At 44.9% G+C, this 22,148-nt stretch overlaps 1 protein-coding gene across 1 annotated transcript in view; it reads right to left on the bottom strand.

The window, feature by feature from the left end:
- The window catches only part of LOC143984145 (class I histocompatibility antigen, F10 alpha chain-like), a 112,850-nt gene extending 96,656 nt beyond the window's left edge, over window positions 1–16,194 (bottom strand). The window contains exon 1 of the mRNA XM_077484457.1: window positions 16,040–16,194. Within this exon, the coding sequence (XP_077340583.1) occupies window positions 16,040–16,097 (58 nt within the window). The 5' untranslated portion in view covers window positions 16,098–16,194. The remainder of the gene's footprint in view (window positions 1–16,039) is intronic.
- Window positions 16,195–22,148: the final 5,954 nt, after the last annotated feature.

Below are 22,148 nucleotides of genomic sequence, written 5' to 3'. Positions count from 1 at the left end.
GATGGGTTAATGTAGTTAGAGGGAGTGGAAGGGGCTCGCAGAAAAGGAAGGCCAGTCCTGTGTTTGTGCATCAAAACAAATTTGCCGAGTTGGGTGAAAATGTGGAGGTGACAAACACAGAGGTGGCAGCCCTAGATGTCACTGCTCCCCCTAACAGCCGGGAGAGCAGCCCATCTAGTAGAGGAGGTGAGGGGAGTGCAGAAAGGCCTAGACAGTTGGTGGTTATAGGGGATTCTATAATCAGAAGGACTGATAGAATAATTTGTCGCCAGGATCGCCTCAACCGAATAGTTTGCTGTCTCCCTGGTGCTAGGGTTCGGCATGTGGTGGACCGGGTGGATAAATTACTGGGAGGGGCTGGGTATGACCCAGCAGTCTTGGTCCACGTTGGAACCAATGACCGTATACATGGAAGGTGGAGGCTCCTCAAGAATCAATTTAGAGAACTAGGCTGCAAGTTGAAGGGAAGGACCTCCAAGGTGATATTCTCTGAAATATTGCCTGTGCCATGCGCAACACAGGAAAGGCAGGGGGTGATTAGAGAGCTGAATGCATGGCTAAAGACCTGGTGTAGGGAGGAGGGATTTGGGTTTCTAGAGCACTGGGCTGACTTTTCATTGGGGTGCAACCTATATGCTAATGATGGTTTGCACTTGAATGGAAGGGGGTCTGCTGTGCTGGGGAAGAGGTTTATGGGAAGGCTGGAGGAGTATTTAAACTGGGTTTGAGGGGGGAGGGTGAACCAGAAGTACATTGGGCAGACAGGTCAGTTAGGGGTCAGACATTAATGGAGGGTGGAATGGGGATAGATGGGGGGTGGGATATGGCAGGTGTCAAGAAATTTCCCATGTTGCAAACAGCCATTGAAAACTATAGTGCAATTTGTACTACTAAAAATAATATGAAAAACACCAGAGCAAAATGTAATAATGCATTAAAGTGTTTATTCACCAATGCCAGAAGTCTGCCAAGCAAAATAGGTGAGTTGGAAGCTGTGGTGCATCAGGAGAGCTATGATGTAATCGGTATTGCTGAAACTTGGCTTCAATCCTCACATGACTGGGCTATTAATATTCCTGGCTATGCACTCTTTCGGAGAGACAGGGTAAAAAGGAAAGGTGGCGGGGTCTGTCTCTATGTGAGAAGTGATCTCAAAGCAAGTGTGAAAGAGGACCTGGTGGATGGAGAGTGTGATGAGTCCGAAGCATTATGGGTGGAACTGCATTTAGATGGGGGTAGTTCAAAGTTAATCGTTGGAGTTTGTTATAGACCACCCAATGTGAATGAGGAGGTGGAGACTCAGCTCCTTGCACAGATGGAAAGGGCTGCAAGGGCTGGGACAGTGATAATAATGGGGGATTTTAACTACCCAGAAATTGACTGGAGTAATGGCACTGCTGGGACAGTTAAAGGGCAAAAAATGATAAACCTATTACAGGACAATTTTATGGTCCAGTTTATTGAGGCCCCAACTAGGAATGAAGCTCTGTTGGACCTGGTAATCTCAAACCATGCGGAGCTTATTACTAATGTCCAGATAAAGGAACACCTGGGTAGCAGTGATCATAACATGATTTCCTTTGATGTTAGCGCTAAACAAGAAATACATACGGGTAAGATAAAAACACTTAACTTCAAGAGAGCTAATTTTCCAAGGATGAGGGCTACTCTCCAGGACTTAGACTGGGAGAGAATATTCGCTTCAATGGGCACAGAACAGAAATGGGAATTCTTCAAAAAGACTGTTGGGGACCTCACTGCAAAGTATATTCCCATGGGCAATAAGTTTAAAAGGCTAAAAACAAAACCTATGTGGCTCACGGCCAAGGTTAAAAAAGCTATAAACTGTAAGAGAAGAGCTTTTAAAAAATATAAAAATGAAGGATCACTAGTGTCATTTAAATGTTACAAAGAAATTAACAGTATATGTAAAAAGGAAATCAAGGATACAAAAATTCAAAACGAACGACAGATTGCAAAAGATAGTAGGACAAACCCCAAAAAATTCTTCAAATATATTAATAGTAAAAAGGTCAAGTCTGAGCATGTAGGCCCTTTACAAAACAATCTAGAGTTGGTGACTGGGGACAAAGAGAAGGCTAATTTATTAAACACTTTCTTCAGCTCTGTGTACACAAAAGAGCATGGGGGAGCTCATGTCCATAATGGGGGTGGTAGTGACACAGCCCCAAATGATCCACAATGGCTCAAAAGGGATATGGTCCAGAAATACTTAGACAGAATAAAGGTGGATAAAGCACCTGGACCTGATGGCATCCACCCACGGATCCTAAAAGAATTGAGCTCTGTAATTTCAGAGCCATTGTATCTAATTTTTAGGGACTCATTAATGACGGGAATAGTCCCACTGGATTGGCGCAGGGCGAACGTGGTGCCTATATTTAAAAAGGGATCAAAGTCTTTACCAAGTAACTATAGACCTGTTAGCTTAACTTCTATAGCTGGGAAGATACTGGAGCGTTTAATAAAAGACCACATCGACGAGTTCTTGCTGAACAATAACACTTTAAGCAACAGACAGCATGGATTCATGAAAGACAGAAGTTGTCAGACAAATCTGATTTCTTTTTATGAGGAGGTAAGTAAAACCTTGGACAGAGGGGTGGCGGTGGACGTGGTATACTTGGATTTTGCAAAAGCATTCGATACAGTTCCGCACACACGGCTCATGTGTAAGGTAAAGTCTACAGGTTTGGAAATATCAGTTTGTAAATGGATAGAAAATTGGCTAGAAGACAGAATTCAAAGAGTCGTGGTTAATGACTCTTACTCTGAATGGTCTAAGGTTATCAGTGGTGTACCCCAAGGTTCAGTGTTGGGACCCTTACTTTTTAACATCTTTATAAATGATATTGGGTCTGGCATCAAAAGTAATATTTCTGTCTTTGCAGATGACACCAAGATATGCAGTGGAATAACGTCTTTACAGGATGTCTCCAATTTACAAGCCGACCTCAATACACTGTCTAATTGGGCGACTATGTGGCAGATGAGGTTTAATGTTGATAAATGTAAAGTTATGCACTTGGGGCCTAAGAATATGCATGCATCATACATGCTAGGGGGAGTACAACTGGGGGAATCCATAGTGGAGAAGGATCTGGGGGTTTTGGTAGACCATAAGCTCAATAACAACATGCAATGCCAAGCTGCTGTTTGCAAAGCGAGCAAAGTCCTTTCTTGTATTAAGAGAGGTATGGACTCCAGAGAAAGAGATATAATTTTGCCCCTGTTCAAATCATTAGTAAGACCTCACCTGGAATATGCCGTTCAGTTTTGGGCACCAGTTCTCAAAAAGGATATCGGGGAACTGGAGAAAGTGCAGAGAAGGGCAACCAAACTGATAAGAGGCATGGAGGAACTCAGCTATGAGGAGAGATTAGAGGAACTAAATTTATTCACTCTTGAGAAGAGGAGATTAAGGGGGGATATGATTAACATGTTCAAATATATTAGGGGTCCATATAGTGAACTTGGTGTTGAGTTGTTCTCTGTACGGTCAACCCAGAGGACACGGGGGCACTCTTTACGTCTAGAGGAAAAGAGATTTCAGCTTCAAGTACGGAAAGGTTTCTTCACAGTTAGAGCAGTGAAAATGTGGAATAGACTCCCACCAGAGGTGGTTCTGGCCAGTTCAGTAGATTGCTTTAAGAAAGGCTTGGATACTTTCCTGATGGTACATAATATAACTAGGTACTAACATAGGTAAAGTTGATCCAGGGAAAATCCGATCGCCTATTGGGGGATCAGGAAGGAATTTTTTTCCCCTGCTGTAGTAAATTGGAGCATGCTCTGCTGGGTTTTTTTTCTCGCCTTCCTCTGGATCAATTGTGGGCATAAAATTGGGTATCTGGATTGTACGATTATTTTTTATTTTATTTATTTGTTTTTAAGGTTGAACTGGATGGACTTGTGTCTTTTTTCAACCTGGCTAACTATGTAACTATGTAACTATGTAACTATGTAGTAGAGTTTGAAAAATGTGTCTCCTGCAAACAAAAAAATGTTACATCATGTGACCTAGCTATTGACCTAACCGCCATCCTCTTCCTCGGATCTCCCAAACCTCTAACATTCGAAGAATATAAAGTGAAATTTTTTTCTTTTAACCTTGTGAAATCACTCATTAATAATTATAGTGCCCATCCTTATTACAAAATTTGTGTAAACTCCCTTTATCATTTAATTTTTTGTGGTCAACACTTGACCATTGTTCCGTTGTGGTAAAGTACTTTTTATACCGTGCTCTTCCATTTAATGTGTATTTCTCACCTCTTTTTCTACAACTTATATACCAATCATTCCTTACATCCCCTCCCTCCCCCTCTCTCCAGTCACACCTATCACCCACCTCACACACTTCTCCTATTGCCTCCCTGGGCACCTTCTGGGGCCTTCTAATGTGACCTTCCCATACATGCCCCTCCCACCCCCTTTTCTCATACCCTAATCCCTCCCCTCTCCCCCTCCTCTCCTTTCCCTGCTCCCCAAAAACCCACCAATCACCAGGTGTGTCCCATACATCAAACAAAGGCAGATAGCAGCACGCTAGCACCCCTACATATAAGGGTGTCATACGTGTCGGTCCCCTCCTTCTCTATCTCTCCCTTCCCTCTCCTCTCTACCAATGGTGAAAAAAATTTTTTTACCAGTTATTCCCCTCCTCCCCCTCCCACTCCCCACCTCCACACGAATATACCCGCATTTCCCCCTCCCCCCCAAAACAGAAAGAAATGGGGGGGGCGAACATCCAAAAAAAAACAAAAGGAAAGACAAAACACGGCATTTCTTTCTACAGTCTCTGGGATTGGGACTCCAACCACTCCTCAACACTTCTGGGGTTATCGAATATTCTTGCTCCTTCAGGGGCATTTAGCCGTAGTCTTGCTGGGTATAATAAAGCATAAGTCACGTTTATCTGACGTAGTTTACGTTTTACTTCTCCAAATTTAGCTCTCCTTCTTTGGAGATCTGGTGAAAAATCCGGGAAAATCGATACTCTGGAGCCATTATATACAATCCTACCAATCTCTCTAGCTCTCCGTGTAATAGTCTCCTTATCTTTATAGAACAATAATTTAGCCAGGAGTGGTCTCGGGGGAGCCCCAGTTCGTGGAGGCCCCGCGGGGACCCTATGTGCTCTCTCGATAGCAAAAAACGGTGAAAAAATATCTTGACCAAACATTTCTCCAAGCCATTTAACCAAAAAAGCTATGGGGTCTGTTCCTTTACAGTGTTCTGGCAAGCCTACTATCCGGATGTTCTTTCTCCTCATCTTATTCTCCATTTCATCTAATTTACTTTCCTGCTTGGACAACTGATCTCGCATAGCCCTAACTTCCTGTAACAGAGGAGCTAGGTCATCCTCCACCTGGCCAACTCGACCCTCTAAGGCTGTAGTCCTTTCCTGGATTTTTTGAATGTCTTGTCTAACATAGGAAAGATCTTTCTGGATGGTAATTAACTGAGCACTCATTCCTCCCAGGGATTCTCTGCATAGATTTACTGCTGCTAGGACCTCTTTTAACGTTGGTTCAGGTTCGGGTTCCGATACCATTCGAAGCCCATCCTCAGATGGGCCAGGTACCCCTTCCACGTCCGCAGCCATAGCCTGGCCCCGAATGACCTCCACGTCCTCGCCTTCCTCCAATGCCATCTCAGGGTGATTTAGCCCATGACTTTTCCTAGTACCCCTGGCTCCTGATAGCCTGTTACTTTGATTTTGTTGACCCTGTTGGGTGCCTTTCAGAGGGGTCTGACTAGGCCCCTGGCCGGGGTTGTGGGCAAATTTTTCTAATTTCGCAGCAACCGCTGACTGGCTTGTCTTTGTCGTACGATGTGACGGCATAATGGCTTTTTACCAAGTGTGTAAGGCTTTATCTTCTCTAAAAGTAATTGATGGTTTGGTGGTTTGTCTGTATAGACTCAGGGAGGTGTAAAGACTCAGGCAACAAGCAAATGTACAAAACAGGATTGCAAAAGAAATTGAAATTTTCATAACATGGAGTATTCCCAAAGAAATAATCACCCCTTAGGGAGGGATGGTGACTCATTAAGACAGCACAAGTCCACTTAGCTCCTTTCCACTTGATATTTAGCCAGAATGGCAGACATTTCGAAAGTAAATTAATAACTCCTCCAGATAAAACAGTTCCGTAAATTATCACTTCAACGGGATGCTTAAGTATCAAAGCCAGGGCAGGGGGAACTCCAAACAGATCAATATATGGGGTGGGAGTTTAAAAGTCTATCGAGCGTCCTTTTAGGTCATATAAAATCTTCATCACAGTTCACAAATCAAAAGAGAAAAAGAAAAAAAGGGAAGACTCACTGGATAATGCACACCACCCCCTTTTCTTTTTTTTGCTGATGTTTCTCTCCCCTCTCTCCCGGGGTAGCCTGTCAGCTTGAAGTGACCTGTTTTCGTTGGAAGTAGGGGTATAAAAAGAACCCGTTCGTCTCTCTCAACCCCTCTCCAATCCCCTTCCAATCACGAACCGATCGATGAACTCGGTCGTCAGAGCCGGTCGCTTCTACGCCCGGGGGAGAGCCGGAGAGCCCGGGAGAGAGCCGATCCGTTCGGTGTTCCACTACACCGTAGCCTCCGTCATACGGCAAGGTAACAGACGGAGGAAGACGAGGGTGTCTGTTCTGCGCAGGTTCCGTTCGGACTACTATCCGACTACGTGCGGGAGAGGGTGGCGAGGAGGGACGCCGCTCATCCTGGAGGCATAGAGGGGAGGGACGAGACGCCGGCTCACTCACACGTGTACGGCTTCCTCCCACATCCGGTCACGCCCCTCTCATCTACGCACATGAACTTTAATGGCATCCCAGTCTTAGTCTGTAGGGTTCAATATTGAGTTGGTCCACCCTTTACAGCTATAAAACTGGGTTCACACTAGTGTGAACTGGAAATGGGTTTCCCCACTGCCAATTTGCATATCAGGAGATTGTGACCGGCTCTCTATGGAGTAGGGTTGCCACCCAGGGGAGGACTCTTTAGGAGAAGGCGTGTGCAAGGCTGCCTTCACTGAAGGAGCCTGGAGGCTCCGTTGAAGGACACTTCATGGATCTACACTCATACGGTATCGCGGGACTGGCTGTGAGATACTGGTACCGTATGATAGCTCTTTAAATTGGTCTACATCCCTCAGTTACATTCAAGTCTGTGGCAGAGACTTTTCTCAAGTATTCTATACTCAAGTCTGTGGCAGAGACTTTATTTTACTTGACACCGTACCGGCTGCTAGGCCTAGTGAGAGAGGAGGTCTATCTGGGGGTTGTAAAATCCAGCTGTGAAACGGTCATTTTCTGGCTTTCTTCTGTAGCACTAACCCCCAAAGGAGTTGCTGGTTAGATTGGGCTTACCGTTACCTTTTTTTTCTCCTCACTTCATGTCTAGGGGTGCCCTGTGGTAGATGGCCCAGTAACTCGAGAGACTGACAACAGTTCCACTTAAATGGATTTTATTGGCAAAAACGTAGACAATGAACAGTCTCTTAACATGGGATCAGAGGGTTGGAAAAGAAGTTCAGGTAGTGTCAATGTCAATGTTGAAGAATTTGCTTACTTTGACTGTATCCAGAGAATAGCCATTCGCAACTGGATGTTCACTCAAATTGGACAGTCCCTCTCTCACAAGGCCTAGCAGCCAACAAGGTGCTTACTCAGGAACATGTCTCTGCCACAGACGTCGTTGTAGAACATGTAGGAAAACTAAACTTGTAGAACACTTGTGTGATACCTGGATCTTTCAGCCAGCTTGGTGATATCCACGAGACCGGATTCTCTTGGGTACTTCAGCTCCTCCAGGCGCTTGCCAAGAAACCAACCCATACGTGGCCTTCTTCTGAAGAGTCCTCCCCTAGATAGCATGAAATCACTGGGTCTCTCCCAAACCAGGGACGGCACCCAACCACCTTAGAATCCTCCTATAGTTTCCTTGCCTCGGGCTAGCTAGCCCCGAGACAACAAGATCAGGTGGATCTGCACCCCAGGCCATAGCCTTCCTGGGGGCTGGTCAGGAGGACCAGGACCATGAAGTCAATACATCCTTTTGGACCGGAACCCCGAACCACGTGACGTCCGCATCTTAAATACCCTCTCTCAGAAAGCACAGCAAGAGCGCCACTCCCACTGGGTGGGCTCCGAGAGAGAGTAACTTAAGCACCCAACCAGACCATAGTTCCACGCCTGCCAGAAGCGACAGTGCCCCCCTGTGGTCAGGCTGAACGTCTCATAGTCCAGTCAGACTGATGCTGAAGTCCAAATTTAGATAATTGTACCCAAACCAAACTGCAGTTCAGATGTAACCTTAACTTTGAAAAACACATAGCGCGTGCTCTTCAGGAGCCAGCGCTACATATCCTATAAGAGACTTTCCATTTTTGCAGTCCAAAGTACCTGAACGTTATCCTAACCCTCTACTCTAACCTGAGAGACTCTGTTTCTATTTCAAATAAATAACCCAAAAGAAGATTCAGTGTCAGTTTCCATATTTCTTTGGGCCATCTACCATGGGAAACCCTAGATGGAGAAGCAGTCAAGAAGGTAACCGTAAGCCCAATAAAACCAGCAGCTCCTTCGGGGGTCAGTGCTAAAACTATATATATATATATATATATATATATATATATATATATATATATATATATATATATATATATATAAAATTTATTTTATTTTTTTAACTACTGTCTGGTCTATTGGGTTTAATATCCCTAGGGGTACTAGCTGTGCCTTTGTGCACTAGGCTTCCAAATTTTTGTTACGTTCCGGTTACTAAACTTTGGCTATGTTTTGACTATGTTTGTACTTTTATTATTAAACAAGTGCAATTTAACTGTACTTCTGTCTTGGTCTGATTTCATGCTTTGACAGTAGGCGAAGGCTACGAATTCTGATGCAGTCAATCCACTTGTTGGTAATATTTTTTTCCAGATTAGATGAACTGGATCATCGCATGGATCAGTTCACCATGGTGTTACAAACGCTCTTGAGTCGCACGGCTCAACTGGAATCTCCCATTGTGGCTACCCTGATACAACCTATGTTGCAGGCTGACCCTGCTGCTGCTCCAGTCTCTGTGCAGGCACCCTCCTCGAGTATTACCTCTATTGGAAGGTATGTCTGGTTCCGCTCCACTTCCCCAGCGATTTTAGGGCGATCCAGTCCAATGCAGAGGGTTTCTCAACCAGGTTGAGATATACTTTGAGATTCTGCCCCAGGCATTTCCCATGGACAGAAGCAAAGTAGGTTTCGTGATAGCTTTGCTTTCTGAGAGAGCCTTGGCCTGGGCAAATCCTCTATAGGAGACGCAAAAACCTGTTGTCTTGAGTTAGTGGCTTTATTTAAAAGGGTATTTGACATTCCTGCATGCTTTGCTTCTGCTGCAGAGTGCCTCGTGTCCATTGAACAGAGTATGAGAACTGTTGCCGACTAAGCCTTTGAATTCTGTACTCTGGCAGCAGAGGTTCTGTGAAACAATGAGGCCCTCGTGGCTGCTTGTTCTCATGGTCTCTCACGGATACCATCAAGGATGAGATAGCAGCCCGAGATATACACACTGAGCTGGAGAAGTTGATCATATTTGCGATCCTCATGGACTTCAGACTCAGACTCATTTAAGGAGCGCTTGCAGAAGCCCCCTGTACGAGCTTTGCAGTCCCATCTGTGCCTCCCTCACCTCCTGGTACCGAGTGGGGCAGTGAAGGTGAACCCATACACTTGGATTTCACGCGTCTCTGCGGATGAGAGAGCCTTTAGGAGGAGGGAGAGATTGTGCCTTTATTGTGGCCAGGCAGGTCACTTTTTGAAGTCTTGTCCTACCCGTCCAGGGAACACCCGAACCTTGAGGTCCTGTCATGGACAGACCTTAGGTGCCGTTGTTTCATCCCCAGTTATCCAGAAGGATAGGCCCCTGGTTTTGGTCACCCTTTCTTGGGAGTCATCCAAGATACAGGCTCTAATCGACTCTGGGGCTGCAGGTCTGTTCATTGATGCTGCCTTTGTATCGAAGCACTCGATACCGCTGTGCCTGCGTGACACTCCACTTGCCATTGAGGTTCTTGATGGAAGACGTTTACAGCCTGCCCATGTGACTCATAAAATAATTCCATTGTCCATGGCCGTAGGGGCTCTCCACCATGAGATAATCCAATTCCAAGTTATTTCCTCACCTAAGTTTCTGCTCGGTATTGGTTATCCTTGGTTACAGAGGCACAATCCCTCTTTTGATTGGCTCAGTGCTGAGGCTCTCTCCTGGTCACCACAATGCAGTGAGACATGCTTCCAGAAGGTAGCCAAGGTCCTGTGCACCTCTTCACTCTCCTCCCTGCCGGAGGAGTACTGCGATTTTAGCGATGTCTTTGACAAAGTTCAAGCTGGTAGTTTGCCTCCACACTGGCCGAATGATTGCGCAATTGCCCTTCAACCTGGTACCCCTCTCGTGGCCCGGGTATATCCTTTGTCGGTCTTGGAGGATAAGGCCATGGAGGAGTATGTTGCAGACATGCTCTCGAGGTTTCATCCTCAAATCCTCGTCTCCTGCTGGTGCTGGTTTCTTCTTTGTGAAGAAGAAGAGTGGTAAACTGAGACCTTTGATTAAAGGTGTCTCAAGATTAAGAATGCCTATCCGATTCCATTGATTACAGAGTTATTTGACCACCTCAAGGGAGCAACGGTTTTCACAAAGCTTGATTTGAGAGGGGCATACGATCTTGTGAGGATTAAGGAGGGCAACGAGTGGAAAACTGAGTTTAATACCAGAACAAGCCAATATGAGTACCTCATAGATGAAAATGTCCCTTGAGCCAGCATCAGTGGGAATAAACATGACCTCAGTGTAGGTGGAGGAGTAGTGCCCCATCATTGGTATTGGGGGAGGAATATTACCTCATTGTTGGTATCAGTGGAAGGAATAGTACCTCACTGTTGGTGTCAGTGGAAGAAATCAAGCCCCATTGTTGGTGTCAGTGGAAGAAATCGTGCCCTATTGTTGGTGTCAGTGGAAGAAATAGTACCCCATTTTTGGTGTCAGCGGAAGGCATAGTACCCCATTGTTGGGGTCTGTGGAAGGAATAGTACCTCATTGTTGGTGTCAGTGGGAGGCCTCATATCATCAGCAGGAATAGTGCCCCCCAAGGCTGGATAAAAGCTAGCAAATGTCTGTAGTGTGGAGAGCACTGGGATAAACCAACAAGTCCTACTTTTCATCACTACTTTCCATTTTTATACTATTTTTAAATAATGTGGACATTTAAAAGGTTGTATGGAATGTTTAGTGCACTATTACATATTTTATTGGTAAATCGTAGATTTTATTAGAGGTGTACATCAGACCACATACAGGACACATTGAGGAGGATAGGAGGACCGAGGCGATAAAGCTGGCCAGAGACCAATCTAAATTCATCTGGTTTATCAGCGATCACTCAAATTTCGATCAGTGTGTGACCGTCCAAGTTCTACAGAAAGCAATCGTTTGATTAACTTCTGTCAAACAAACAAATTGAAAAATGTTTGTTGATCGATGTCCTGTTGTCAGGGGGGAGTCTCGCTGTCAGAATATGATGTCCTCTGTGGATGGAGGAATCTGTCGGTTGTCTCTTATTCTGACTGCTGGCTGAATAAAAGAACAGGCCCGTCTATGGCCGGCTTTAGTCCCATATGAAGGATCACCGGAAGCTCTGCATTTGTCACCTATTATTTGAAAAGTGTCTGTATAGTAGTGTGTGAAGTACAGATGGCTAGATAGATCGAATACTTGCCAACAGTTCCGATTTTCCCGGGACAATCCGGATTTTTGGACCCTTGTCCCGAATTAAGCTTGTCTCGATTATTTTCCCGGGATTTTGGTTTTGTCCTGGGAAAAATCGGGAATGTTTTAGGCTAAAAACTGCAGTGGGCCACACAAAGAAGGCCACCACTGTTGCCACAATTATTGTTTACCCTTGTGTTCAGTGGAGAGGAGAGGGCAGCCAATCGGCTTCTCTCTTCAGTGGCTGCAGGGATTGGAGACCCCTCCCCTCTCCACTGAACACAACAGGAAGAGATCAGCCGCCATCAAACCCTCCACCCCTGTAGAGCAACATGTGATCGCTCCCCTTCAGATTAATGATGGCTCAGACCCCCCCTCCAGTACAGTAGAAAGCAAAGCAACATGGCACAGAGCGAGGAAAACATGTCATGCTGATTAACCTGCCTAGATACAGGGGGTCCCCAGGTTACTAACAAGACAGGGACTGTAGGTTTGTTCTTAAAGTGGTTGTAAACCCTTACATACCACTTTGACCTACAGGAAAGACTAGATTAAGGCTTACCTGTAGGTCCAAGAAATATCTCCTAAACCTACACGGTTTAGGAGATATTTACTAAAAGACAGTGACAGCTGTCTACGGTGCGTGTACCGTAGACAGCGGCGCACAATCGCCGTTAGCAGCATGCCGCTGCTAATGGCGATATGCCGTTAGTGACGGCTCCCCTGGGGGGGCCGGAGCAGCGATACCCGGAAGAAGATGGACGCTCCGGACTACAGGGGACAGCGGTGACATTGCTGGCTCCTGTGTCAGGTAAGTGACACATAATGGGCTACTATGCGATGCATAGTTTCCCATTATGCTTTACATTTGCAGGGAGACAAAGAGGAAGTAAACCCATCAGGGTTTACTTCCTCTTTAAGTTGAATCTATTTGTAAGTCGGAACAGGTACATTTTTTAAGTGTAGCTCCAGCCAAAAAATCTATTTTTAAGCTTTTTGGATAACATAGAGAAGGGTTATCACCCCTGTAACGTTTGTTTAGCTGTCTGTGCCCCTGTACAGAAGATTTCCCCTCACTATCTGTCCCAATGATAATTGGATTTTGAAAATTTTGGGCTGTTAGGGAAACAAGGATTGGTGATAAAGCATCAGTGGAGACACCTTTTTCCCATATTAACTCTTAGGCCGCGTACACACGGGCGGACTGTCCGCCCAACTAGGTTCGTCAAACAGTTTGACAAACAGTCCGATTAAAATTAGCATGAACGGACTTGACCACACACGACGAACGAACAGTCCGCTGAAAACTTGCGCGATGACGTATACAGCACGTACGACGGGACTAGAAAAACGACGTCCTATACACTGCAATGCAACCTTCGCCGTGGAAATCCTTTCTGAGCATGCACGCAACTTAGTATGGCGAACAAGCCTACACACGAGCGGACTGTCCGCTGAAACCAAGTTTCAGCGGACTGTCTTACGGAAATTCCGAAAAACTATGTTCGTCAGACTGTCCACTGAAACAGTCCGCTGAAGCCCACACACGAGCGGACTGTCCGCTGAAACACTGTTCAGCGGACAAAGTTGGGCGAACAGTCCACCCTTGTGTACGCGGCCTTACAGGAGAGAATTTCCCTTCTTAGTGGTAGATTTTTTCTCACTTCCTGTTATCTCCCTCAGTTTGTAAGTAGGAGTCGTTGTACTTGTTATTATTAAAGCCAATGTGGCAGTTAATGATTTCCTGGAAGATCCATGTTATTCCAAGGTGATTTATTAACCACTTCGCACCCGCGCTATAGCCAAAAGATGGGTACAGCGCAGACGCTAACTGCTGGGAGGCCGTCCCTGGACGTCCTCCTGTTTACTTCCCCAATGCGCGCCACCGCCTGGCGCGCATTGGGCAAGTTCTGTGCTGGCCGTGTCCCCCGGACACAGCCAGTCACAGATCTCTGTAAACGGCCAATCACAGCGGCAGTTTACAGTGTGATTGGCGTGCCCAATCATCTCTCATCGCCGGCTCTCCCTCCTCACACAGACAGCGTGTGAGGAGGGAGAGATGAACCGCTGCATCTCTGCTGCGGTCAGTGTAAAAAATAAATAAATAAATACATAAATAAAAATACAGTGCCTATCTGTCCCCACTGCCACCTGTCAGTGCCATCTGCCCCAGTGCCACCTGTCCCCAGTGCCACATCAGTGCCATCTGTCATCAGTGCCACGTGTCATCAGTGCCACATAGTGCCATCTGTCATCAGTGCCATATCAGTGTCACGTGTCATCAGTGCCACATATTAGTGCCATCTGTCATCAGTGCCACCTGTCAGTGTCACGTGCCATCTGTTACCAGTGTCACGTGTCATCAGTGCCACGTATTAGTTCATCTGTCATCAGTGCCACGTATTAGTTCATCTGTCATCAGTGGCACGTATTAGTGCCACGTGTCATCAGTGCCACATATAATTGCCATCTGTCATCAGTGCCATCTGTCAGTGTCACATGTCATCAGTGCCACGTCGGTGTTACGTGTCATTGTCCTGGTGCTCCAGGGCCTTCAAAAGTGTAATAGGTAGTCAACAAGTTAGATGTGTAATTTATGCTCCTAGAACACGTGATGGCACTCCCTGCATGTTGGGCCTCTCTATGTGGCCAGGCTGTGGAAAAGTCCCACACATGTGGTATCGTAATACTCAGGAGGAGTAGCAGAATTTATTTGTGGTATACACATGCCACGTGAGAGAAATAACCTATTATAATTTTGTGGAAAAATTAAAATAAAATATCTTCATTTTGCAAAGAATTGTGGGAAAAAATGACAACATCAAAAAGCTCACCATTCCTCTTACTAAACACCTTGGAATGTCTACTTTCAAAAAAGGGGTCATTTGGGGGGTATTTGTACTTTCCTGGCTTATTCGGGTCACAAGAAATGAGATAGACCACCAGTACATCAGATGTGATAAATTTTGTATGATTCGCACCACAGCTTGTAGACTCTCTAACTTTCACAAAGACCAAATAATATCCACTAATTTGGGTTATTTTTTACCAAAGATATGTAGCAGTATAAATTGTGTCCAAAATTTATGAAGAAAAATTAATAATTTGCAAAATTTTATCACAGAAACAAAGAAAAATGTGTTTGTTTTTTTCAAAATTTTCATTATTTTTTCATTTATAGCGCAAAAAATAAAAAACCCAGAGGTGACCAAATACCACCAAAAGAAAGCTCTATTTGTGGGGAAAAAAGGACAAAAAATTAATTTGGGTACAGTGTTGCGTGACTGAGTAATTGTCATTCAAAGTGTGAGAGCACCGAAAGCTGAAAATTGGTCTGGGCAGGAGGGGTGTTTAAGTGCCCAGTAAGCAAGTGGTTAAGGGGTTACTCGGATGTTTGCCTGAGATTGCTATATTTATGTCCATAAATAGGAACTACAAGAGCCAGCATGCCTGGCTTGTTTTTATACTAAAATGGCATCTCATCCAGCATAGACACCATTAGGTACAGTAAGTGGTTCGTAGAACTACAAGAACCAGCATGACTTGTTTGCTATATAATGACATTGCAGCACCCAGCATGGTCTAGGGTCCCCGATACTAGTGACACCAGGAGATAAGTGGTCTGTGTAACTGCAAGAGCCAGCATGCCTGGCTTGTACTAAAATGGAATCCCATCCAGCAAAGACACCATTAGATACAGTAAGTGGTTTGTAAAACTACAAGAACAAGCCTGACTTGTTTGCTATATAGTGACATTGCACCACCCACCATGGTCTGGTCTCCAGAACTACAAGAGTCAGCATGCACTAGGGTACTTGGTATGATTACAGTATTTACAGATAACTAGGCTGAGGAACTACAAGAGCCAAGATGCCTTGTTTGCTGCATAATGACATTGCATCAACCAGCATGATCTGGGGTCCCTGATACTAGTAGTGTTGTAGGATCTGGGGCTGCTGTCCCTCCATCCCTCTCCCCCTTTCCCTCTCCATACCTCATTCAACTCAAACTCTAACCACACCCCCTTTGAGCCACACCCACTATTTCCCATAAACCACACCGGTTTTTCGCACACCCCGCATTTTTATTTTTTTTCCCTATGCCACGCCTACAAACGCATGCCCCGCTCCTTAATTATAATGTAACACCGACAAAAGCTAAAAAAAAAAGTGTCCCTAATTTTTTTTTTACAATGTTGGCAAATATGACAGATATTATAACTCCCACACACCCATCATATACCGGCGCTGTACTCACCGGAATGGACTCCTATGACAGACACACAGAGGAGTGCGGCGGCGACAAAGAGCCTCATTCTCTTCTTTGTACGGAACCAGAACCGTCCTCTCACCTCACCCACTTCTACTGATACTCTGAGCAGGAGGAGGCGGAGACCCTGTACACAGGACGCTGCTGATTGGGTGATAATTATCTCCCATCCAATAGAAAAATTCATACACAGATTATCACCAGTTGCTAGGCAGAGGCAGTGTGAAAAGGTTGTCTAGTTGAGGAATAGAATGGGAGAAAGTGAAAGTAAAATGCTGAGATGTTTTCAACAAACATGATGACAGAGGAGCTCAGGGTGGGGGAATTCCAGATCCTGAGCCATGATCACTGAGACGGGAGATGTGATTGGTTGGCACAGGAACTGAAGCCTTGTTACTGGCAGCCATTTTGTCATTTACAGTTTAGAATAGAAAAGATGATTTTTTTTTTTATCAGATTGTGATAAGCCCCCGATAACCACCCGCCAGGGTTGTAGGGTCCTTGTCCCTTCCTAGAAATGACCTGGAAGTGGCAGGAGGGCACCTCTCCCGCCGCCTCTTAAAGTGATCCCCCCGCAAATCCACCGACGGGACCATTTTAATTCGATGTAGAATTGGCCACAGTAAACAATTATACTGTGCTAGCTGCTGCCATAATACCGTATTTAACGTCAAAGTAATGATGTATATTTACTGTGGACAGTCGTCAAGTGGTTTTTAAAGTTCACCTTTTTTTTTTTCTAAAATCCAGCTCCCCTATGTAGCAATTTAATATTAATATAACTCTGTTGCAGGAAAATAAGCTTTATATTAATGAGGGAATGCGAGTTCCCGCTACACAGAGATGTGAACGGGGCCTGACAGCTTAGTGTCTCCATGCACTCCCTCCTATGTACTTGTATAAATCTGGCCATACACTATGCAACCTGATTGTACCATTTCCTTTAGCTCTACCATCAACTATGTAGTGCCTGTCTGATTTTCATACATAGTGAACGGATAGAGAGATGGGTCCTCCTATTCCATACTTTTGGTAAAGCTAAAAGAAATTATACAGAGATTGTACAATCAGGTTGCATAGTGTATGGCCAGCTTTATACAATACATAGGAGGGAGTGTATGGAGACACTCAGCTGTCAGGTGCTGTTGAATGAATAAGTGAATTGTATAGTACTACCTATGTGCACTGAATCGTCTCAGGGCTTTTGCCGCCGATGTCCATCAGCGATATAGCACAGTCCTTTACCCCATAGGGTCCCAACGCACTTACAAACACATCAACATACACATATTATGGCCAATTTTTAGACGGGGTCTAATTAACCTACCAGCAGGTCTTTGGAGTGTGGGAGGAAACCGGAGTACCCGGAGGAAACCCACAGAGGCACAGGGAGAACATGCAAACTCCAGGCAGATGGTGCCGTGGTCGTGCTGAAATGGGTAACCACTACACCCCTGTGCTGTTCACATTTCTGCGAAGTGGGAACTCATTCCTGCATTTGTTTTTTTGGGCATTTTTGCTCATCATACACAGGGAACGTCTATTCATTTGAATGGGCTGCCGTACTCACAACAAGAAGCTCCAGAACTTTTTTTAAAGCGAAGAGTGGGTGCAAGAGGGAGGGAAGAATATATATACCCCTCCACCCTCCCCGCTTTTCAATTATTCCTATTCTTGTTTTTTTCCTTTCCTTCTTCCTTTTCTTATTCCTTGGTTCTTTTCCTCTTCATTCCACCCCCCTTTCCTTTTCTTTCCTACTTCCCCACCATTTGTTGTGTCATAGTTTCTAGCACTGACCCATTGTCACCTTACCATTTTTCAACAATGCTCTTTTGTGCCCATAGCCTCTCCTCTGTCCGCCCCGGGGGGACTACCCCTTATCGGGTGCCTCTCTTGGTACTACGTGGCGCCTCCAGGGCCATCTTTGGTAAGCTACTTATAATTCTATAGATTCTCCAAGATCAATTTACTATGTATTGTTACCCAAGAGTCCGTTACACTCAAACTTACCAAGTTTGAAATTTGTATAACTGTTCAACTATGAAACTTTATTTACTCTTGTAGATGATTTTGACTGACCCCTCCTGAAGAAGTGGTGGATACCACGAAACATGTAGAGGACTCTGTCAGGATATCATTTTAAAAGGCAGAGTATCTGTTTGGGACTTTATATGAGGTAAAGACCCTTTAGGACATATAGCTCCATCCCTATCTATTGGAAATATCCTTCCAAGTCTCTTGGAGAATGCATGCTTCATATAAAGTCCCAATTTTTTTTCCCTTGCCCCTTTCCCCTTGGAATATTTCTGTCAGGATATATATCCAAGTTTTCTTGTATTAGGACCTACGTGTCCATTACTGGTTTTCATTACCATGCACGGTACTATGTGCACAGTGTATGTACCTCCGTACCAACTGTTTATAACTGTCTATTTTCTCATAAATTTACATTTTCTTCTTAATTGGTTCACTCCTTGGGTACCGAGATAGTCCTCGGCTTTTTTAGTGCTATAGAGTGTTTGGAGCAGCTCCAGGCACTTCCCCACTTTCCAAAGATAATGTGATTCTCATTTTAGCCAGAATCGCCTGTAAGTACTGGAAATATCTCCTAAATTTGCACCGTTTAGGAGACATTTACATTGCATGCAGCCATTGACATCACTGGCACATGCGCTCTGAAGGAATGGCCACGACTGCCATTCCTGTCGAGGCCAGTGCCGTGAGTGGCAGCTCCCGCGGGCATGCATGGGAGTAACGTCATCACAGGTCTGGCCAATCACAGCGCTGGAGCCAGCGAACCCGGAAGAAACTCTGGGAAAAGTGTAAGCCGTGTCAGCGGTCTGCGGGCACCACTGGAACAGCTTCTTTCTTGAGACCCATGGCTGGGCACTTAAAGAGCCACATACAGGTACGTGATTATGCCCAGCCGTGCCATTCTTCCAATGTATATGTGCAGGAGGCGGTCCTTAAGCGGTTAATGGGATAATAATGAAGCTGCTTTGCTGGTGATACTGATGGAGTTATTGCAAACTAATTTCAAAAGGCTTTTTTTCTAGTAATATCAAGAATATTTTTATTTTTTTTGGGCAAGTTACCACAGCACCATTATTCCGTAGTCCCTTGTCAATTTTACATTGTATTTTTTTAAATGTATGGTACATTTTAAAAACTAGAGATCCGTTGTGTGATGTGACGATCGGAGGAGATCGATCAACTGCTGGCTTACCATTGCCTTCAGATTACAGGCTCATTCTGACCTTAGGGGTCTCCTTTGGAGGTAGGGGGCTGGGGAAACGTGTGATACTCCAGATTGCTGCTGACTGGATTGGAGGAATCTGAAATCGATCACTTTCTACACATGCACTTCACGTCTTCTATATGAACTGTTTGATGAAGATTCAGTACATTCACGATTGCACTTTACTGCACTGATTGGACTTTGCACCTTTTCCTTTTTTTACTATGACTTTTATTATTTTGCATTTTATGCGATTTCTTGCACTTTAGCGTTTTTAGTTTTTTTTTGCATTTTATGTGTTTATGTTATTTATGGTTTTGTATACACATACACACACACACACACACACACACACATTTATAAAACCAAAATAAAATTTAAATTATTAATCTAGACAAAGCTTCCTTGTTGGTTTAGATATATTGGGGATGGTTCTAAGCAGTGTCTTCTTCCTTTTCAGCTTTTTTTCCCTCAGAGAATAGATGAAGGTATCCCCTCCCCCCCTTCCAAGTCACCCCTTGTCCCCACCCCTTACCCACCTCCGAGCATTGCCCCTTGGTCTACTCCCTACTCACCTCCCAGTACCACCCTTTATAGAGGATACAGAATCAAGTATCATTGTAATTTGTAGGAATGTGTTAATGATAACAAGAAAAGCAGTACAATAGATCCCCTGAAGTCAGAAACAATAGACCCCAACAACAAAAGTTCCCCATCAAAAACAGATCCCTCCAGACACAATAGATTCCCCCAACACTGGAGCCTCAGCAACAATATAGCCCCACAAAAAGAAGAGGGGGCAAGTGGGACTTTAAATGAAGCATGTCAATTGAAAATAAAATGAATAAATAGATGTGAGTAGATGAAATGATTTCATTTATAATCAATAACCCCTGGGGGTAATCATTAGATTTGTCTATACTCCAGATTTTCTGATCATTATTATGAAAATATATTGAGTGTCTATCTATATTATATTACTGTATTACCATGGTATGTATTCAGATCATGGACTACCCCCAGGGGTTATTGATTATAAATTAAATCATTTCATCTACTCACATGTATTTATTAATTTTATTTTCAATTGACATGCTTCATTTAAAGTCCCACTTGCCCCCCTCTTCTTTTTATACAATTTATCCGGGATGGAAGCATGCCATTGCTACTTGGTACTGCGGCAGGTCACTTCTCTTAAATCAATATAGCCCCACAGCAACAATAGATCCCCAGCAGCCTGCATAAGTAGATTCCGCCCAACAACATAACACTCCCAGAAACAATAGCCCCCCCATCAGCAACAATAGACCCATATACAACAATACATCCCCCATGAAAAGTACACAACAACAATAGATCTCCCAGCAGCCTGCATTAGTAGACTCCTCCCTTTAACAGTAGATCCTTACCAGGAACAAATGATCCCCCAGCAACATAAGACCCCATGCAATAATATATCCCCCACCAGCAAAAACAGACCCCCAGCAACAATAGATCCCCCAGTAGCCAGCATCAATAGACTCTCCAGTACACACTGCCATTACGTACATTTAGCACTGCGTTCCTGCTGAAAAAAAGCCCCGGTCTTCCTGTACAGAGACTCCCATCGACGTCCCGGTGTCTGCAGTACAGAGTGAGGTGAAATCACCCCAATGGGGTCATAGAAAGCGATAGATATCTAAAAACGTTCTCATCCCTCCCTATTCAAAACTAAAGGAACAGCTTTAAAGCGGGGTTCCACCCTAAAGTGGAACTTCCGCTGATCGGAACCCTCCTCCCCTCCGGTGTCACAATTGGCACCTTTCAGGGGGGAGGGGGGTACCGATACCTGTCAAAGACAGGTATTTACACCCACTTCCGGGCATAGACTCCCATGGGAGTCTGTGCCTCTTCCTGTCCCTGCGCGCTGTCTCCTGGGACACACACGGGTCCCAGAGACAGCGCGGACAATTCCTATTGCACTGCGCGACTCGCACATGCGCAGTAGGGAACTGGAAAGCGAAGCCGCCGTGCTTCACTTCCCGATTCCCTCACCCAGAATGGTGGCGGCAGCAGCCAAGAGCCGATCGATCGGCATCGCTGGACCCCGGGACAGGTGAGTGTCCATTTATTAAAAGTCAGCAGCTGTAGTATTTATAGCTGCTGGCTTTTAATATTTTTTTCTACAGTGCAATCCCGCTTTAAGTCTCAATCCCCAATAACCCCCCACAGCTCTCACTGATACATTCAGCCACACCTCAATGTGAGTAAATCCAAACTGTTTTTACACCATCAACACAAAATGGTTCCCTCGGTTATTTTCATATGAAGAACTTCCTTTAATTGAAGATGAACAAATACCTGACCTGGACTAGAGACGCTCATACATGGAATGATCAGAGTCTCTTTATATATAAACAATCTGATCTGAGAAGTCCTAATAGGTAGAATCACCATAAACTCCTATTTGTGTTCTGCCTCCTTAGAGCCGGTTCACACTGCGGCCGATGCGAGGCGACACGACTCGCCTCGCCGCAATCTGTCAAGTCGCCCTCGTTCTGTACAATGGAACCATTCTGAGAGGAGCGACTCGAGTCGCTCCGACTCAGAAAAAAGGTTCCTGTACTACTTCTGGGCGACCTCGGGGCGACTTGCATTGACTTCTATACAGAAGTCATCTGCAAGTCGCCGCTGAGGTCGCGGCGAGGCAAGTCGGTGTCGCCTTGCATCGCCTGCAGTGTGAACCGGCCCTAACTTTCTGTGATGAGGAAGGACGGCTTTATAGACTCCCCTGTGTGTCTGTATTGTCATCGGTGTCCATAGTCTACGGGGCCACAAATGTCACACCAAACAAAGCGCCTGCTCCTTTATTCAAGTTAC

Source organism: Lithobates pipiens, unplaced genomic scaffold, assembly GCF_037356315.1.
Source record: "Lithobates pipiens isolate NorthernLeopardFrog02 unplaced genomic scaffold, aLitPip1_a1.2 Scaffold_1, whole genome shotgun sequence".
NCBI lineage: Eukaryota > Metazoa > Chordata > Amphibia > Anura > Ranidae > Lithobates > Lithobates pipiens.
This window is presented reverse-complemented; position numbering and strand designations above follow the sequence as displayed.